General features: G+C 35.8%; 1 protein-coding gene and 2 long non-coding RNA genes across 3 annotated transcripts; 2 read left to right on the top strand and 1 right to left on the bottom strand.

The window, feature by feature from the left end:
- Positions 1–410: 410 nt before the first annotated feature.
- LOC102802096 (protein SpAN-like) lies at positions 411–3,121 on the bottom strand. Its single transcript, XM_085496118.1, has 7 exons — positions 3,053–3,121; positions 2,529–2,718; positions 2,311–2,437; positions 1,912–1,981; positions 1,521–1,724; positions 1,216–1,345; positions 411–472 (listed from the first exon to the last, which is right to left on the bottom strand). The coding sequence occupies exons 1-7, from the start codon at positions 3,119–3,121 to the stop codon at positions 411–413; spliced, it is 852 nt and encodes a 283-aa protein (XP_085352244.1).
- A 2,070-nt stretch (positions 3,122–5,191) lies between these two features.
- Positions 5,192–7,282, top strand: LOC144344623 (uncharacterized). The gene is made up of 2 exons (XR_013419224.1): positions 5,192–5,308; positions 6,989–7,282. It is a non-coding gene; the product is annotated as an uncharacterized LOC144344623 (long non-coding RNA).
- Positions 7,283–15,120: 7,838 nt separating this feature from the next.
- LOC146728622 (uncharacterized) lies at positions 15,121–16,002 on the top strand. Its single transcript, XR_014928291.1, has 2 exons — positions 15,121–15,232; positions 15,387–16,002. It is a non-coding gene; the product is annotated as an uncharacterized LOC146728622 (long non-coding RNA).
- Positions 16,003–21,030: the final 5,028 nt, after the last annotated feature.

The raw sequence follows: 21,030 nt of genomic DNA, 5'->3' as shown, positions 1-21,030 counted from the left end.
ATAATTACAAGAAACAAAGCACAGGAAAATATAATGAATAAATTCACTAAAATTCACTAAAACACACCTAGGAAAGGGTGTATTAGAGATAACTCACAGTTCCGGGATGTGGAAATGGAGTACAGTCAATGGCTTCTGCAACACAACGACGAAGAAATATAAGAGTCGTGCTTGCAGAGGAACGCTGGTATCCAGGAGGGCACCACTAATAGCAGGAGATTGCAGAGTAGTTCATAAAAAATCTCACAGTCTCACATCATTTTACTCAGTGTTTCTACCGCAGAACTATATAAAACTATTTTCTTGTTTTGAACAAATTCTCTCCCGATCAATTAAAATAACGCACAACACTCATCAGAATGTCTTATTTTATTAACATTTAAATTCTTGTAAATTGGGAGGTAAAAAGATTAAATTTTTTTAATATTGGCATTGACACGCAGATCGCGGCAAACCAACCGAATAGCACCACCTGTGTTGACACAATATGGAATACAATATAGTAGAATACAATATGGAACACAATATAGTTTCGACCACTTTCCCCATAGTTCCACGCGCGGTATGTGCCAGATCGGTTGATTTGTGGCGATCTGCGTGTCAATGACGGCAATGCACACCGTTTCTTCCCATGATTCCATGCTCACTTCTTTTTGCAGGGTTTGAGGTCATAGAGTAAAGGATGCCGACATTCACAATGAGCTTTTTAGAATTTGGGTTAGAACCTTAACGTTTGAATCACAGTATTCTGACAGTGAGATGCCCACAACTGATTAAGATGTTTTGATTACAGTGAGAGGTTCCCTATGCAGATGATTCAACGCCGGGATCGAACGCCCGGAACGTGCACATTGCACTGTGGTGCCGGGAGCCTGATGGTAGGATGGGAAGTTTGTTTCAGTTCGGCGATACAAAATATCCTATGATATTTATTGCTGACAAATAAATGAATATAAAATCCGTTACAATTCTCACAGAAATTTCGTATTACTCAGTCGTATGACTAAATTATGAATGGTAGATGTTACTTTAATATATATTTTGGAGATAGTATCGAAGTAAATAAATATCTAAAATAAATAAATAAAATAATAGCGAAGTATAAAAGTGAGAAAAGTTATTATTTTTGTATCTGTCCCTGTTTATATTATATCTTATATCAGTAATGCATTCTACATATAATAGAGTGAGCGATTAAAATGTAGTTGTACTCACATTCTGGACAATCGTACATTAATTTAGCTAACGTAACATCGGCATTAGTAAGACCGGCTCGGTTTCCCATTTTTGCTTGATCGTCTGAGTTAAGAGCATCGATTGTATTTTGACCATTTACGCTGAAATACTAAAAGCAAACATTGGTTAAAACGAACCATTAATAGTTATATATCTCGCTAATTCAATATAAAGTAGAATAAAGACAACCACAAACTGGCTTAGTTTATCAATATCAAAAAGAGAACATAAATTGCGCGAATAGTGCGCAGTCACCTATAATGCAACTGAAAACAAATATTTACCTTTTCTCCATAATGCATTATGGATCCTATATCGTATGGAACATTGTACGTGATAGCAGTACCTGTGTCGTATTTGTTGAAGTTATGTTCTTTTCCCGGTTTAATATTAGCCGAATTTATTCGAACATAATTGTCTCTATCAGGACGACTTTGCTCATGCCAGAATCCTATTGCATGACCAATTTCATGCGCTATTACGCCCATCTAATAAAAGAAAGAAATAAAGTAAGAAAGGAAACATCTTCTATTTATTGTGCTATTTTCATAATATGCCTTGAATCTTGGTTTAGACATTATCTTAATAACAACGACGAGTTGTAATTTGCTGTATATTGTACACAGCGGGGTAAAACATAATATGTATGCAAAGTACAACAAAAATGTTACTCACAGATTCACAGCCAGGACCTATCGAAATATCTTGGGACCAATCACTTGGACGTCCGACCCAAGACCAGCACCTAATACCATAATACATACAGTGAGTTGTTGCAATTAATTATACACCAACCACCCATGCTAGACAATAAATACAACTATAAACACAATACATTAATTATCTCAAGGTGAGAAATACAAATTTAAACATTGTATTTAAAATAGCAACATGATAGGTCAGTACTGATGAATCATGTGGCGATTTAACAAAAACCAATTCAGGTAGCAATAATGTGTTATACACTATTATGGGTAAGAATGGTTAAAACTGGGTATGTATGAAATTGAAGTGCATGGTTCTATTAGACGTAGTCTTACACCTTTTTAAAACAGGTAAGATGTTGGACCTTACCCATTATCTTTGATGAAGTTAATCCTTGCCGTGTGTCCTGCGGTTGCATTGTATGGCGATAATTTCAAACAAGTGAGGCTCTCCCAGTGGGCAATAGCGCTTTGTATTACTGCCGTGTCACCTGAGCCTAAAAAATAAATAATGATTACAATGATTATCAACTGAATGCACACACACACCACTGTGCTCTGGCAAAAATACTTGTACAGAACTCTTACTTTCACTAGATATTGTATATGGCACAACGCCACCTGGCCAACGCTTTGAAAGATCAGCATGAGCTTTTCTAGTTGCTACTCCCTTTAGTTCTGCTGCTATTTCTTCTTCAATTATAGCCGTTTGTGCATCTGTTAACTTCATGTCGGACTCAAAGTTACCCGGACTCTCGTGCTCTTCAAGTGGTTCAGCCTGAAACAATATTGATATACGTAATATATACAATAAATGTTAGATGACTACAGTAACAGGTGGATGGCAACGTATTTTAGTAATTTTTACTGACTTTAATTCTATTATTATAAAGGATTGGGATCAGACGAGCTTGTTGCAATCCTGTAATTTACTCTTTTATTAAGGTATGCTGTATTTAATGCGATATGAACATGTAAATGTACAGTCCTCGTCTCAGCAACTAATGTTGTTTGGATGTTGCCTTATCGCCGCAATTCTAAGTTCGGCAGTTGTATCACCAATATAAAATATAACACACAAAAAAAGTACCTAAGAGTCATTAGTCCCTTACCGAGGATATAACACATACAAACATCGCCAACACTGTGAGTAAGGAATACACTGTTTGAAGCTTTGTCATCGTGACCACTTTTTCAGACAGCTACGGAATCTGAATACAATCTGTCATAAATACAATAACCATAGAAGAAACAAATTCGGATGTTTTAGATCCGCAAACGAAGAAAATTGCGGCATGAACAATCATTTTCCATAATGCAGAATTATATTGTACGAGGGAAACATGCACAAACATTTATTAGAAAAACGTTTAATGATACTATATTTACATGTAGAGATGGACTCACCAACAACAGCAACTGGAAAATTGAGAGTGGGTTAGAATAAACACCTCATTTATAGCTGTCAGTACATATACAGTGGGTATGGTAATACAAAACAGTATTCAATGCGCATGTGCTAAAGCCCACACAATGACAATTTTATTTAAAATCAATGAAACAAAATGAAACTAATATGACCAAATCATTGGTAAAATAGTTTAATATGAAATTCGAGATCACCAACAAATTTTCATCAAGGAGTTGTGACAACTTCGTTAGTAGGACTTTGATTCAATTCATAAGATGAAACCAATCTGTATGGGTTCTATAACCCAGTCTACTATATTTGTTTCACAGATCCTAAATTTCATATTTTCATATTGGAGAAAACCTCACGAAATTGTGCTAGGCATTGACTAAATGTTTACAGAAACAAAACTAAAAAATAATAGTAACAATAATTCCCTACCTACCTACCTACCCAATCTAGATCCACGACATTTTTTTAATTTTGACTTATGTAGTTATATCCCTTGTACATAGTACGCTTATAGCACGTTCACTTACTTACATTTTCTTACTTATTTAAACATAACGTTTCATTTCATGGACTATGATATGAATTAGCAAATTCACAATTACGTCTGTGTTCCTTAGACTTTTTTCATGATTTTGTCAGGTAAGTGAGCAATAATATTGATACCGCTTCTACAGAAGATGACATCACAGTATTTTTTGAGCTTTGGTAGTAGACACTACAGTAGATAATATATCTTTTGATGGTGTAATTTGGTACCTAATACATTTAATTCTTCTTTGATACGCATAATTATATAATTCGTGAACGATTTGTTATGTGTTTGTACGCAGAGAATTAAATTAAATTATGGTGTTCAAAAGTTAACATTGAAAATAAAATGCACACACTTGCAACTGCTTCTACTTCGATCACATTAAATTGGTAAATCATACCAGTTTTTGACTAGAGCATTATTCTATGTTCGCATTCAGGTCTGGCGTCAGTCAGGTCAGTATCTCTGCTATTCTGGCAGTTCAAGGCAAATTCAAATAATTCAATATGATGAAAATTGGGAAATTACTTCTCATTATATATAGCGAAAAACTATTACAAAACAGGTAACTTACTTACTTGGATATAATAATCAAAGTAAGTCATCCTTTATACTGAGGAATCGCGGTCGTCGAGAGGGGACAGGCCAAAACATGAAAACTGAACTATAAACTGTGAGTGAGCAATCCTGTATGGGAAAGGTGCACTGCCCTGTAAATTTGTGAAAGAGCAGGGGAGAGCAGATAAATTTATAAAGAAAATAGCAGCCAGAGTCAACTCGACTGAGACTTGTGCTCTTGATTTTGTGTACTATATTTAATTGAGAGGCTAGACTTCAGAAAATAGTCACCACACCAATGTATATGTCATGATTTATATTTCTGCTTGTTGGTAGTTGCCATGACATTCACTGATAACGGCTGGCTGATTAATGCCACATGGCAGGGCTGGCTAAGATCCGTCAACACGTTCTTATGAGCTTGTTATTTTCAAGCTTATGCGTCATGTTGGGGAGGTATTCGGTCAGGGTCTGGAACGAATGATGCATATGGATGTCAACTGTGGAATGTTGTTACAGTACCCTTAGCACCTACAAATATAAGCTGACATTGACAGTACGGTGGTAGTTTTCCTAATATAGTAACGATTAATCAATTGTGTTATGACGTGCTAAAAACTTTGTGTGATTGGTTGTATGATTGGAGGCAACGCTTTGTAGTCTGTATACTCCCTTGTAATTGGCTAAGAGTTAAGAAGTTAATAAAGTGATTTGAAGCTGTCTTGAGCTTCTGTGTGTTTTGTTAGTCCAACGTGGAGAATATCTGAATCCCGGGTACCTAAGTGAAGGGTTTAAAGACTATGAAATCAACCCCCGGTGTGTTGAACTCAAGGGGTGGATAATGTGACATAAATTGTAAGTGAAAAGTACTTTTAAAAATCAGAGCCCTTGATGTGTGAATGACACGCACACATGTTTGGATAGTTTGCAACAACCCATTGCACATGTTTATTTTTAGACTGTTGTCAGCAGAATTTTATATACATCTTGTCTTCTCCGTGTCATAATGGCATGTCACAGACAGTGGTGGTTATGAAATACCTTAAAATGTGCTTAGCCAAGCACACCAAAATGGTGTGCATTGCCTTGTGATAACTGCCATAAAGGTGATTGACAGGTCATACTTGTTTTCAACTCTGGATGGATAGTGGGTTCTACCAGGTGGCTTGTAATTTACATAACAAAGGGTGCTTACAACTTTGGAAGGAGAATTGAAATCTACCAGGTGTGCTGTTATTGGAATAACAAAAGATGTTTATGATCTACTGAGTTGCCTACGTGACACAGCTGCTAGCAAGATTACATTCTGATTGGTTTATGTGGAAACCCGGGTGGTCCCACTGAATCATGCCTATAAATTGGACAGACTCAGGACAGTTTTGGTCGATCATTTCAATTTGGTGTTTTTCACTTCAACTTGTTTTCCTGTGTGTTCTGCTACGATATTGTTTGACAAGTGATACAGGCTAAACCCATCATTCTGTGAGACTTGTATGAACTGCTCTGCGATCTCTTGCTTTCAGCTGTGCCCTCCAGAATACCAGCGTTCCTCTGCAAGCAAGACTCCTGTATTTTTTTCGTTCTTGTGTTGCAGAAGCCATTGACTTTCGTCCATTATTACATCCTGGAAATGTGAGTTATCACCAATGCACACTTTCCTAAGCAATCCCCTATCTTAGTGACTTTATTCATTGTATTTTTCTGTGCTTTATTTCTTGTAATTATTTTGAGAGGTACTAAAGCCAGGAGCTTTAACTCGATATATTGGTGTATGTGTATTTCATTACCAGTATTATAGTCTTGTCTACCCCATACTAGCAGTGAAATAACCCCCCTGTCCAGTGTGAGTTATGTGGGTGGCCCTCTCAATTGCGATAAGCAGGCCTTACACTGTGACACACTGATTGGTCCGTTATTTTGAAATAACAAATGTTTTAGTTGAATACATTGTATTATTTGCATGGCCATAATTTAAGTGTAGTATTTAAGTTGAGACATGTGTGGACAACTTTTGTCAGGGAGGTGGCATGACTTGATCCTGTAACATCCTGCGATGCTGATTCCTGACACCAGTGAACTGTACCCTATATAGGGGTACATATGCAGACGTGTTGTGCAGTAATCCCTGCTGATCAACAGGAACCACTGAAGCTCACTGCCTGAACTACCCCCGTTGTACCAGTGCTACCACTATCAGCAGATAGCATTGCATTTGCCGATACTCACTGGACACAGAGCCCGAGTTTAAATTGTAGTGCAGCTGCTTCGACAGTGTGCCAGATACGAAGGAACGCAACATTGCACATTGCTGTCCATTGGAGAGAAGAGTGTTCTCTGCAGCATCGATCAAGTTCCTAATTGTATTTGTTTACTGTGTATCCACACTCCTTGTTGGTTCCAATTACCAGCACCCCTATTATTTATTTATATTTATAAGGTTTCCTTCACTTTAATAAATAAAAGTGAAAGAAACCTTATATGCTGTGTTATATATCTATTGTATTTGTTACTGGTATATTTTTCTTCCATGCACAGCCTCAGTTGTGGTGATATACATTCACCAAACAATCTCAACCCTGTGGCAGATGATGAGCTGAAAGGGAGGAGACCATCACGCTACCAGTGACGTTGATTATTAGACCTACATTGAAGACAAGCTACAAGCTTCTGAATATGGAGTAGCCCCGTATTATACGTCACACTATGTTCTACTCTGCAACTCGCATTAAAATAAATCAGTGAACCTTATACACTGTAATTCACATTGTATTATATCAGAGAACGTTCTATCATGTAATTCAGTTTGAAATATATCAGTCTACTCCGTAACTCATGATGTGAATTATCCCCGGCTAGAAAAAACCAGCCAATGAATGAGATAAATAAGATATTGTTTATTTATTTTACTTATTTATTAAACCTTATTTAATGAGGGTAGCCTGGTAAGCTTCAATAAAGATGCTTATCTATCCCATGGCCCTCTAAATACAAAATCAATTATACAATATATTACAACTATAAAATACACTACAAATTTACAGAAATATGAAATAACATTAAAATATACTGCAGTTTTAAAAGAAAGCATCAAGCCAAATATTCCTTCAAATATGATCTTTTGAATCCAGAAAGCGAGTTAAATATGAAATAACATTAAAATATACTGCAGGTTTAAAAGAAAGCATCAAGCCAAATATCCCTTCGATTTACATTTTTCTTGCGTTTTTTCGTCAATGTATTAAATATATAATAGCATAATTATATTGCGTAAGTGAAAGAGTCTAATGAGACCGTGTCACAACACGTTTTATTTATTTCCAACGCGCGTGGTCGGCGCCTCTGATTGTGTTAATTTTGTATTTTTATTTTCGAAATGTATCACTGGTGTTTGTTTTGTTTTATGTTTTCCTCTCTTTCATTTTTCGTCCGACTGCTGCCAATCCAATAATTCGTCGCCGCATGTACTCAGACAAGCGATCAATCGCCACAGTCATTATACTAGTAGTTTAAGTCCAATTAATTTGTAGAAATTCAGCTATGCGATGATTATATGTGCAGTTTTGTTTTGCGCACCCGGATACGAGCAAAAGTTAACTACATCATTCGTATTACTTATGCAAATTGAGTAAGGGTCATAGTGTGAGTTGCGTTCGCAAATAACAAAGTGTCAAATTATTTTGAGCGCCGTTCGGAATAAATTTAGTCGAAATCACACACAGAAACACACACACAACACTAGTACTCAATACATATCACGATTGATTGACCAGTTATATAGCTGCTTGAACTACGCACATAAGGACGTAAATATGTAAACACAGGTCATAGTTTGACTTGCGTAGCAAACGTTACAATGCGTCAAGTGATTTGAAGGCGTCTTTGTCCCCCTTCCCAATACAGAGAAGCAATACGCGTTGTATTTTGAATCGTCATTAAAACCTAAATTTATTACGAATAAAAACATAAGTTTATAGATACAATGTATGATCGTCGTTACTTCAGCCGCCAGTTGGCAAGCGGACAATGGTTCTGAAGCCAGCCATAGCAGGAGCGAGCGAACAAATGTATGCGAGCGAGCGAACATTAGCGAGCGAAAAAAAAAGCGGTCGGTTTCCGGTCGGAAAGTAGCGAGCGGTCGGAAATTAAGCGATAAGCGGTCGGAAAAAAAGCGATAAAAGCGGGAGGTAGTACTGTAGATACAGTATTATTAGAACCCGACCAAGAGAATAAAATACCCCGAGATTATGCAGAACTACTAAAAGAGAAATTAAAGGTCGCCCATGAAACTGCTTTAAAATGCATTGAAGCTAATCAAGGAAGAATGAAATATTATTTTGACCGACGGGCGAAGGAGAGTATTTTTCAAGTTGGCAACATTGTTTATTTGCATACGCCTAAAACAACTTCAGGGTTAAGTAAGAAATTGGAACATCAGTGGCACAGGCCATATCGCACGTTAGAAAAAGTGTCTCCAATAAATTTCTGATTACAACGCGTAACTGACGGGAAAATATTCAAAAATATAGTACACGTAATAGGTTAAAAGGCCATACGCTGAGAACAAAATGATGAGGTTGGGGTTAGAGAAGCCTCTGAATTTGGAATTGTGAATACCGATGGAGGAGATACAGAAATTCAATTTGAACACCCACCCACTCAAATGGGAATTTCTGAAGAAGTTGTTCCTAGTTTAGATGATATACCTGAACGAGAAAATAATTCTGTAGGGCCCAGAGACACAGAGTTGAACAGTGAGAATATCGGATATTTTTGAATCAAAAAGGGGCGACTAAGAAATGGTAGAAAAGAATATCTTAATAAATGGGTAGGTTACCCAGCGGATCAAAATTGTTACTAAAATTTGAACGAACAGGCAAGGTTATTTTTAGAAAACCATCCGGTCCCCCTTATGAGGACAAATAAGGCCAATAGGAGAAAGGGAAAGAAATTGATTAATAGTTTAGAAGTATTTTAAAAAGAGATTAGGTGTGACGAGGCGAGACATTATTTAGACCCTGGGACGCATGGCATCCATGACTAACACTAATATTTAAAGAGTTCATTCATGGGGTATCATTTCTGAATATGCTAGAGTAAATCTCTGATAAAACCATGATTAAGTTACAAAAAAGGGGGTGAGTAGCGCTAAGTAATGGCGTTATTCCCGCATTTTTACTGCGTACGGGTTAATATTGGAATCACACATTTGCTAGTGGACGCCGGGCAATGACGCTGTGGACATTTTGGTGAGAACATTGGAAACTTTGTAGGTGGTACTTAATTCTATCATTCGATCACGCGAATTGAGAAATGACCACGGATTTATCATTTTCATGTATCATATTCCTTTCTTTTTCATTTCATTACTAATTTTATAGTGCGTCTCCCGAGAAATTGGTGTCAAGATGAAAATAGCATTGATATTTATTAGTGTGTTACTGGTCGTAATATGGAAACCATCTTTGCAGACGAGAGATTATGTTCTGCACCCCAGTTATGGAGTATTGTTCGAACATGTAGCAAATATTGACAACACTCTAACTCACTGGCATCATACATTCGCAATTCCCTATTTAGATATCTCTATGATGAGGGGGAATGAGTCATTATGTTCAAACGTAACAGTTCACCTTATTCCGAAATTTTACGAGGAATACGAAGAAGTTTTGAAATTAATTGAGCAACACAATAAGTTTTATAAGTCTCATATTTCGAGAGATGAGAGGGCGATTTGTGTGTTATTCCCAGAGATAGAGAGCCAAGATTCAGGCGATGAGCGACAAAGGAGGGGATTATTACTTTGTGGGAAAAGTGTAGAAATCTTTATTTGAGACGGCCACGTCAAACGACGTAAATATATTGAGACGACATGTAGCGGCACTGGAAAGTTCTACCGAAGTTATGACGAATCAAATTGTCACATATGAAGACGATTTAAATTCTTATGTTTTCACATCGAATAAGAGAATAGAAAATGCTTTAAATAAGGTTAAAGAAAACCACTAGGGATTTATTCGATCGTATCTAGTTTATCGCAATGCAGAGAGCAGTTGAATAACATGGAACTCACTCAAGAAGCGTTAGAAAAAGAGATAAACTATGAACGGCGATCCACGCATCTCATGTTAAATCCCATTAAAATATATCAGTGTACGTTCTACTCTGTAACTCACATTAAAATAAATTAGTGTACGTTCTACTCTGTAACTCACATTAAAATATATCACAGTACGTTCTACTCTGTAACTCACATTAAAATATATCAGTGTACGTTCTACTATATAACTCACATTAAAATAAAGCACAGTACGTTCTACTATGTAACTCATATTAAAATATATCAGTGTACGTTCTACTCTGTAACACATATTAAAATATATCAGTGTACGTTCTACTATGTAACTCCCATTAAAATGTATCAGTGTACGTTCTACTCTGTAACTCGCATTAAAATATATCAGTGTACGTTCTACTCTGTAACTCACATTGAAATAAAGCACAGTACGTTCTACTATGTAACTCATATTAAAATATATCAGTGTATGTTCTACTCTGTAACTTACATTAAAATAAATCAGTGTACGTTCTACTCTGTAACTCACATTAAAATAAAGCACAGTACGTTCTACTCTGTAAATCCCATTAAAATATATCAGTGTACGTTCTACTATGTAACTCCCATTAAAATGTATCAGTGTACGTTCTACGCTGTAACTCACATTAAAATAAATCAGTCCACGTTCTACTATGTAACTCCCATTAAAATAAAGCACAGTACGTTTTACTCTGTTCTGTAACTCACATTAAAATAAAGCACAGTACGTTCTACTCTGTAACTCACATTAACATAAAGCACGGTACGTTCTACTCTGTAACTCATATTAAAATATATCAGTGTACGTTCTACTCTGTAACTCACATTAAAATAAAGCACAGTACGTTCTACTCTGTTACTCACAATAAAATAAAGCACAGTACGTTCTACTCTGTAACTCACATTAACATAAAGCACGGTACGTTCTACTCTGTAACTCATATTAAAATATATCAGTGTACGTTCTACTCTGTAACTCACATTAAAATAAAGCACAGTACGTTCTACTCTGTTCTGTAACTCACAATAAAATAAAGCACAGTACGTTCTACTCTGTAACTCACATTAACATAAAGCACGGTACGTTCTACTCTGTAACTCATATTAAAATATATCAGTGTACGTTCTACTCTGTAACTTACATTAAAATAAATCACAGTACGTTCTCCTCTGTAACTCACATTAAAATATATCAGTGTATGTTCTACTCTGTAACTCACATTAAACTATATCACAGTACGTTCTACTCTGTAACTCACATTAAAATAAAGCACAGTACGTTCTACTATGTAACTCATATTAAAATATATCAGTGTACGTTCTACTCTGTAACACATATTAAAATATATCAGTGTACGTTCTACTCTGTAACTCACATTAAAATATATCAGTGTACGTTCTACTCTGTAACTCACATTAAAATAAATCACAGTACGTTCTACTCTGTAACTCACATTAAAATATATCAGTGTACGTTCTACTCTGTAACTCACATTAAAATATATCAGTGTACGTTCTACTCTGTAACTCACATTAAAATAAAGCACAGTACATTCTACTCTGTAACTCACATTAAAATATATCAGTGTATGTTCTACTCTGTAACTCACATTAAACTATATCACAGTACGTTCTACTCTGTAACTCACATTAAAATAAAGCACAGTACGTTCTACTCTGTAACTTACATTAAAATAAATCACAGTACGTTCTACTCTGTAACTCACATTAAAATATATCAGTGTATGTTCTACTCTGTAACTCACATTAAACTATATCACAGTACGTTCTACTCTGTAACTCACATTAAAATAAAGCACAGTACGTTCTACTATGTAACTCATATTAAAATATATCAGTGTACGTTCTACTCTGTAACACACATTAAAATAAATCAGTGTACGTTCTACTCTGTAACTCACATTAAAATATATTAGTGTACGTTCTACTCTGTAACTCACATTAAAATAAAGCACAGTACATTCTACTCTGTAACTCATATTAAAATATATCAGTGTACGTTCTACTCTGTAACTCACATTAAAATATATCATTGTACGTCAATAGAGAACATTTAAAATGTGCAGACTTTCGAATACTGCAGTAACACTATGATAATTCGAAAATATTGTGCGAAATGTTGGTAAAGTTAGGAGCAAAGCTTGCAAAGAATAGGACAGCTTTATAGAAAGCCAGCAGATTTGATCCGTGGTACATCGTGGACATTCCAGGATGTAAACTCGTTCTTACAATTAAATAAACACAACATTAGTATATTAGGCCCATTTTATATGATATTTCAATCGTGAGCATATGCCGCAAAACTTAATATATTGCCAAATAAGTTGATTTTAATTATTTCCATGAGATAGCAAATTTAGTTTTTTTTGGCAAAATTTTCAATTTATTAGTATCAATATCATATCAGTGTATTTAAATCAGTGTCAGTGTGTTTAAATTTTCGCGAATTAACATTATGGCATTTTACGTCTGTCATTAATTACTAAGGACCTGGTGTAGATTTGTTCACAAATTATGCAGTAACGATCAAATTTACAAAAATACCTTAATAAATACATTACATGATAAATATAAGAGCGAAGGATCACAATTATATTATAAATATAAGCGAAGGACCTCGTTTTTATTGTAAATATGAGCAAATGACCGTGATTACGTGGCTAAAATGAGCGAAGGACCACGTTTATTATGAGCGAAGGATCATGAGTACGTTATAAATACTAGTATGAGCAAAGGACCACGTTTATATTATAAATATGAGCGAAGGACCTCGTTTTTATTGTAAATATGAGCGAATGACCGTGATTACGTGGCTAAAATGAGCGAAGGACCACGTTTATATTATAAATATGAGCGAAGGACCACAATTATGTTACAAGTAACCTGTAGAATGCTGTGTGGGTAATATTTTTATATTGATTTGTGTTGCATTTGCAGCAAATAGTAACCAAACAATGAGAAATCTATAGGATTGGATATACCTCTCAGCTGGCTTCACATGCATAGTTCAAGACTACCTAACCGGTGCTTACACCAAGATTTAGTTACAGCACCTAGACGGTCTGTGGTTACAGCTTCATATTCCAAGTAATCGCATTGACATTACAATAGAAAATCATGAAAGACTGGCACTCCCATGCAATTAACAGCGAGTGAAATTCCTGGGATTGAAACATATATTTTGAAGTCACTGATGTAGGCAATGAATAACTTCAAGTTGACATAAAGACGAGGTAGTTTATTCAATCGGTGCTCAACTAGAGGCTGAAATTATAACTAATTTGTTTATTTCAATTTCCCCTGAAGTCAAATAGAATACACTGGTGAAACACGGTAGTAACCGTGGGTGAAAGGATGTTTTGGGGTGTAGTTTACATTGTGTATGGAGTGGTAGGGTCGGGTGTAATTTGTTCATTTTCAACTCTTATGAAGTCACGTAGAATTTTACTTAATTTATTTTTGCGGACATGTTTTCAAGCATTACATGTGAATCCAATTTTCACTGTGCTGTGTCTCAATAGATTATGAGGGCAATGGCATTTTTACTGGAATTTATTTCAGGGGAAAAATGTTTTCAGTGATAATGAAGTATTATGACAGAACCCTATACCCTCCCCGTGGCTTTCATTGCGTATGGAAGTTATTTTCACGAGTAATGCTGTGTATTCTGCTGCCGTACTTTCACGAGCGAAGCCATGGGGAGGGTGTGGGGTTCTGTTATTATTATTAATATGCTCCAAGAAAGTGCTGCGACCTAGCAACGCGTGTCAGTGTAGAACGCGTGTCACTGTACGTGTGAAAATAAAATAATCAGACGTCTAATTTGAGTCATTGTCCGAATAAATAACTCGGTGGACGTTGAGTGGAAACCCCGGAAAACACTAAACCAGTTGAAAAACACTAAACCTATTGAAAAAGACTAAACCTGTTGAAAAAACACTAAACCCTTCGTAAAGGGCGAATTATGGATATACCATGATCGTTCAGTTGAGTATTTATGAAAAGAAAGCTAAAGAAAAATCCCTTTATGATCGAGGCCAGGGCCGCAGCTGATTTGGCAGCAGGACGCCCTCTATGTTAGATACTAGTATATCGCGCCCCAAACCAAACATTTTATTTTATTTATTTATATATTTACAAATTATGAACACAGCAATTGGCATATTTTTAGATTTGAAATTCCTAAAACTACATCATGTCAAATTCAGTCCTTGTTGTAGATAAACATCGTGCACAACATCGTGACATGTCAGAGGAAATATTTAACTTAATAGTTTAGATTACATTGAGGGCGCCCTTGTGAAATCAGCTGCCGTCGTGGGTTCTGTTTCATGTTTTCGCTTTCTTTTAATCAAATATTCACTGGACGATTATGGTACACCCATAATACACCCTTTACCTCGGGTTTAGTGTTTTTATTGTCAGGTTTAGTGTTTTTCGACAGGTTTAGTGTTTTTCGACAGGTTTAGTGTTTTCCGGGGTTTCCACTCAACCACTCGTGGATGTTTAAGCGTGGTGGTCGTCGCGCAGCGCGTGTTCGAATTAGTCGAGACGGGTTATGCGCACGCCACTTTGGGTCGTATCTGTGAGCTCTCAAATAGGACCTCACGAATACGACCTACTTTACATATTACCCATATTGCATTATACAACATGGCCGACAGGTTAGTTGTGCTTGTTATTTTCTTCCCGTTACATACACGATGTGTTGTTTACTAGTAATCGCACGTTTTCCTAAACAGTATGTGAACCTTTGTCGCGTCGTCAGACAGAAATTCACTTTTTAACACATGAATTTTGCGTTTTTTTTCAATTTAGCCGAGTCGATTTATCACGGTGGAGCAACAAATTGAGGCACAGATCTAGAAGCAGTACCTACACACGAATTGGTGACGTCATAAAATACATGACCTTCAATCGGGGTCGTTTCCTCGGTATATACGAATTGGTATATACAAATTACAATAAAGATACTTAAGACATTACACATAAGGTAAAACAAATCACGTGACAATATAATGATAATAACGGTAATAAATCCTAGCTTAACAGTTGAAGAGAACGCTCATATAGTCAGTCGGGTGACGCCGAGGGTCACGAACTGTGTTGCAAAATGGCCGTGTGGTTGAAACTGGGTCATGGCGTGACGGGTGAGGAAGACATCATTAAACACTCAAAATCACAATAAAACGGGGAAGTGGTTGCATATTACGGCGTAGCTACCATGGGAAATAAAAAAACGCCCAATACAAACGACATGGGTTCGAATCACACTAGATGCACACTCACCAGAACCGAAGCAATCAGAAACCAGCAATCGTTTTGGCTTTTCCGTTCAACTCATCGGAACACTAGAGTAGTTAGAAAAATGAACACCACTTAACGACCAACGTCGTGGCGTGGTACACAAGCGTGCCATCAAAATAAAACAAAATTAGCTTGAAAAGACAGTGGGTTCGAGTCCCGCTCAGAGCTACCGTAAAAACGTAAATCAAATAAACTGAAATCTCTCAAACCGTAAACAAGTAAACAAAGAACGTCGCAAAAAATAATAAACCTCACAAAACTGCACCATACAAAACTGAATGAATAAATAATAAAATAACTAACGTCTTAAACTGGACGACGCGCAATTTGTTCAACAGTTTCCAGATTGTGACAAGAGATAAACAAGACCCAAGTCAAGGTAAGTTTTGTTAAAGTGTCGATGGCGTTCCCTATATTACGAAAACAATTCAGGCAACAGACGAATATCTTCTGTGGTGTTGTTGAATTTATACCGTGTCTGCGGAATTGTTGATTGAGGGTTCGAAGCCAGCAGTTAACGTTTTGTTAGAAAGTTTCACAATTAAATCAAATATCCAATGATACCAGTATTATTTATTTTAACAACTTGCAATGGTGGAAGTTGGTCAAACACGAGTTCTTACACCTAAATAAGTATCAAATATTTGTCGACACATTTATTCTCTCAACCTTGTAGAGGTGGAAATTAATTAAACAACAGGTATTTACTCACAAATATAATGGTCAATATTTGTCCATACATTCATTCTGTCAATTTAAGAACTTGTAATTGTTGGAATTAATCAAATGAGAGTTGTCTACACCAAAATAAGTTTCAAATACTTGTCCATACATTTATTCTCTCAATTTAACAACTTGTAATGGTGTAAAATAATTAAACGAGAGTTGTCTACACCAAAATAAGTCTAAAATATTTGTCCGCACATTTATTCTCTCAATTTAACAACTTGTAATGGTGTAAAATAATTAAACGAAAGCTGTCTACACCAAAATAAGTCTAAAATATTTGTCCGCACATTTATTCTCTCAATTTAACAACTTGTAATTGTGGGAATTAATCAAACAAGAGCTGTCTACACCAAAATAAGTCTAAAATATTTGTCCGCACACTTATTCTCTCAACCTTGTAGAGGTGGAAATTAATTAAACAACAGGTATTTACTCACAAATATAATGGTCAATATTTGTCCATACATTCATTCTGTCAATTTAAGAACTTGTAATTGTTGGAATTAATCAAATGAGAGTTGTCTACACCAAAATAAGTTTCAAATACTTGTCCATACATTTATTCTCTCAATGTAACAACTTGTAATGGTGTAAAATTATTAAATGAGAGTTGTCTACACCAAAATCAGTCTAAAATATTTGTCCATACATTTATTCTCTCAATTTAACAACTTGTAATGGTGTAAAATAATTAAACGAGAGCTGTCTACACCAAAATAAGTCTAAAATATTTGTCCGCACATTTAGTCTCTCAATTTAACAACATGTAATTGTGGGAATTAATCAAACGAGAGATGTCTACACAAAAATAAGTCTAAAATATTTGTCCGCACATTTATTCTCTCAATTTAACAACTTTTAATTGTGGGAATTAATCAAACGAGAGCTGTCTACACCAAAATAAGTCTAAAATATTTGTCTGCACACTTATTCTCTCAATTTAACAACTTGTAATGGTGTAAAACAATTAAACGAGAGCTGTCTACACCAAAATAAGTCTAAAATATTTGTCCACACATTTATTCTCTCAATTTAACAACTTGTAATGGTGTAAAATAATTAAACGAGAGCTGTCTACACCAAAATAAGTCTAAAATATTTGTCCACACATTTATTCTTTCAATTTAACAACCTGTAATTGTGGGAATTAATCAAACGTGAGTTGTTTACATCAAACTAAGTATTAAATATTTGTTGAGACATTTATTCTCTCAATTTAACAACTTGTAATGGTGTAAAATAATTAAACGAGAGTTGTCTACACCAAAATTAATCTCAAATATTTGTCCACACATTTATTGTCACAATTTAACCACTTGTTAATAGTGGAAATTACTTAAACGCGACTTGTTTAATCAGTTGACATCAATGCAACTTACCCGCAGACAGTGCACAACAGAGTATCATTGTTGAGCAATTATAAACAGGAACGTGTCTTGGCATTAGGTTTAGGGTCGGGTCAGGTATGGGCAACGGAATTATTAACAGGAACGTGTCTTGGCATTAGGGTTAGGGTCGGGTCAGGTATGGGCAACGCAAATGGCAAACACCCAATTGGCAAGATGTACACTAACGGGTTATGGCATGCATATAGTTTACACAAGTAAAAACACAAAATTGGCAATTTTTTGGACAATTGTAACTCAATAATAGAAATATGTTGTATTTCTATATATATACACACTATATAGTCTTATCAAATGCAAATACATCCAGTCAATCCATTGTGGTCTTGTGGGTCAGTTCTCTACATAGTGACCAGGAGGACCTGGGTTCAATTCCCTTGCCTGCCCACCTTTTTTTCGCAAACACCATTTGGCAATAAAGCTAAATATGACAACAAATTATTTAATTTGCATGACTACCCACATAGTTCAGTTGATTTGTACTATGTCAGCAATGTGAGCGATCGCTGGTTCGAATCCAGTATGTTTAGTTAGATTTTTGAATGCTAGTGAAGACAGTGTCCTATGAATAGGACTTAAATCCTAACTCCTGTGTGAAGACACTCGTGGTACAGTGGACAAGACAGTGCGCTGGGAACTCAAAGATCGCAAGTTCGAATCACGGATTGGACACTCCTACAAAAGACATGAAAGACGTTAAAATCATAAACAGCGGATTCAAAAACTCAAGTCAGGAAAACAGAACACAAGAATACTACCCCACGTGGAAGCCAGCCGAAGCCAGCCGAAGTCGTCGAAGAACGAACACAGTCGAAGAACGAACACAGTTGACAGCTGTAGGTCACGTGTAACAACAGACACGAGGAGCATGGCTGCTCTCCAAATGGGTCCCTTCTTTTGTATTGACCCCCTAAGGATTGCTAATCCCCCTTTCTAACTCTTCCCCCAAAAATAATATATCGCCCCTTTTAAAATGTAATGACCCACAAATTAATGAATATTCATGAGCACAGAAACTGCTACGTCATGAATAAATTAGCATAATTTTAAAAAATTTGCATAAAGTGTAGGTACTCCTTCTGGAGCTCTGCCCAAATTGATTTCTGTCCCTTCCAGGGGTAAAACAAAGATGTAACCTAGGCCCAACATTTTTCAATTTTTTTTATTTTAAAATGATCCTTCAGACATTTCTTTCTAAACACTGATGTGACCCTCACTGGGGGCACACCAATTAAGAGTCCTCTGTAGATCTTTGGCGGTAATAATATTTATCGGTCAGGGATTGAAATGGAAATTTTCTCCTGCATGCATAGTGTGCATGTTGAATTTGAAATTTACCTGCACTAACTTGTTGTGAAATGCACCACTTTTAAATAAAATTGACGGGTTCTCGATTGATGCGATTGTGAAAGAATTTGATTTTTTCTAGTTGTCTCACAATCTTTGTTGAACTTAATTTAGACTTCGTGAATATAATGAGAAAATGTTGTGTTAATTTCTACATGCACAGCGTGCACATTATATTTTGAGTTTCCTTGCACTAGCTAATAATCGATGTGCACCAGGGTATTTCGATCCCTGTCGGTACCGGTCATTGCATTGATTGGTACCCTATTTGACCGCATTCAATCACAGAGCCTGGCGATTTTTTAGTGTCGATACGTGGGCAGTACTTACTGTAAAACATGTCTTTTTCGCTAGCATGTTATTTCAGCTAATTTTGCTAATCTGTAATTTCGCTAATTCAAGATGTCAAGAATTTAAAATAGAGTATATTCTCACAATGAAATTGTTTACACTTTAGCTAAATTAAGATTCAGTTAATTCATGCATTGAGTCAAAATCGCTAATATGATGTGCAGCTATTTAAACTTGTTTTACAATATTTACCGGGATTATAGTCGAACTCAGCCAACACATCTGCTTCACTGATATATTTTTGATTAACTCCCATGACTGTTTTGTTCTTGAATTCAGTAAAATAGTTTTGTACAGTAGTTTATTTCATCGTAATAAAACACTTAGTATAGATAAATTATTCGTTACCCTTGCCGCCATGTATCGTTCATTATTTAATTTTACCGTGATATAGGGCTGTCTGTACTATGAAATCAACAACTCTCCCAGACTATTAACTCCGAAGTTCTACTGCTGGCTGAATTCAAATCTGGCAGTTTGGCAGTCATCTGTCCCAGTATATATATAATGTAGGCTAATTGTCCAGAAATAAGACGGATTTTTGGGGTTTCAGACCGTGGATAATTGAATTTTATGACATATGCTTGCTTTACATTACCAAACTGTTTTAATTTTATAATTTTGATTATTTGAGCAAGGGTAAAATCCTATACCAGGACATAGTCGGTCTGTCCCATAGACGTCCATGTATTGAGACGAATAGATGGTCAAGCCCCTATACATTCAATTCAATGACCTGATACGTGAATATGTCATGTATTGCATATCATTGCAAGCCTCTTTTGTAAAATTAGATTTTTATTTTTATCCAACGAAACACAACTACCCTTTTGCTGAGGGCAAACCTTGTTCATAATTTGGATTTTCCTGCGACATTTGTTTGGGCAGCTTGATATTGTGTAATAATGAAAGACACATTCATGGTAGAAACATTCATTTGAGATGTTACTTGACTTTTTTTTACAATCAGTTTTCAACTTCACCTGCCAACAATTGTATGTTAGTGGTCACTCACTTTTTGGGATACTTATTGTGCACAGGTGTGCAGTATAATGTCGCCAGAAGACTTAGTTGTTCGGTAAAATTTTGCAACAGAAATGATGATACAGAAATGATATTGGATTGATCTTTAAATATTCTATGAATTCCTGGACAATAAAATCACGATTCCCATAATAATTTTACACACATGTATAACTATATGTTTTTATAGTATTCAGTGAATGGCACTTGCATGGCTTCCCCTTTTGTCTGATGTTTGGTAGTGCACTTTCACTTCAGCGAAAGACGAAAACAGTTGACTGCTACAACTCAGAAACTTT

This window comes from Saccoglossus kowalevskii, chromosome 22, assembly GCF_978046115.1.
Source record: "Saccoglossus kowalevskii chromosome 22, keSacKowa6.1, whole genome shotgun sequence".
Lineage (NCBI taxonomy): Eukaryota > Metazoa > Hemichordata > Enteropneusta > Harrimaniidae > Saccoglossus > Saccoglossus kowalevskii.
This window is presented reverse-complemented; position numbering and strand designations above follow the sequence as displayed.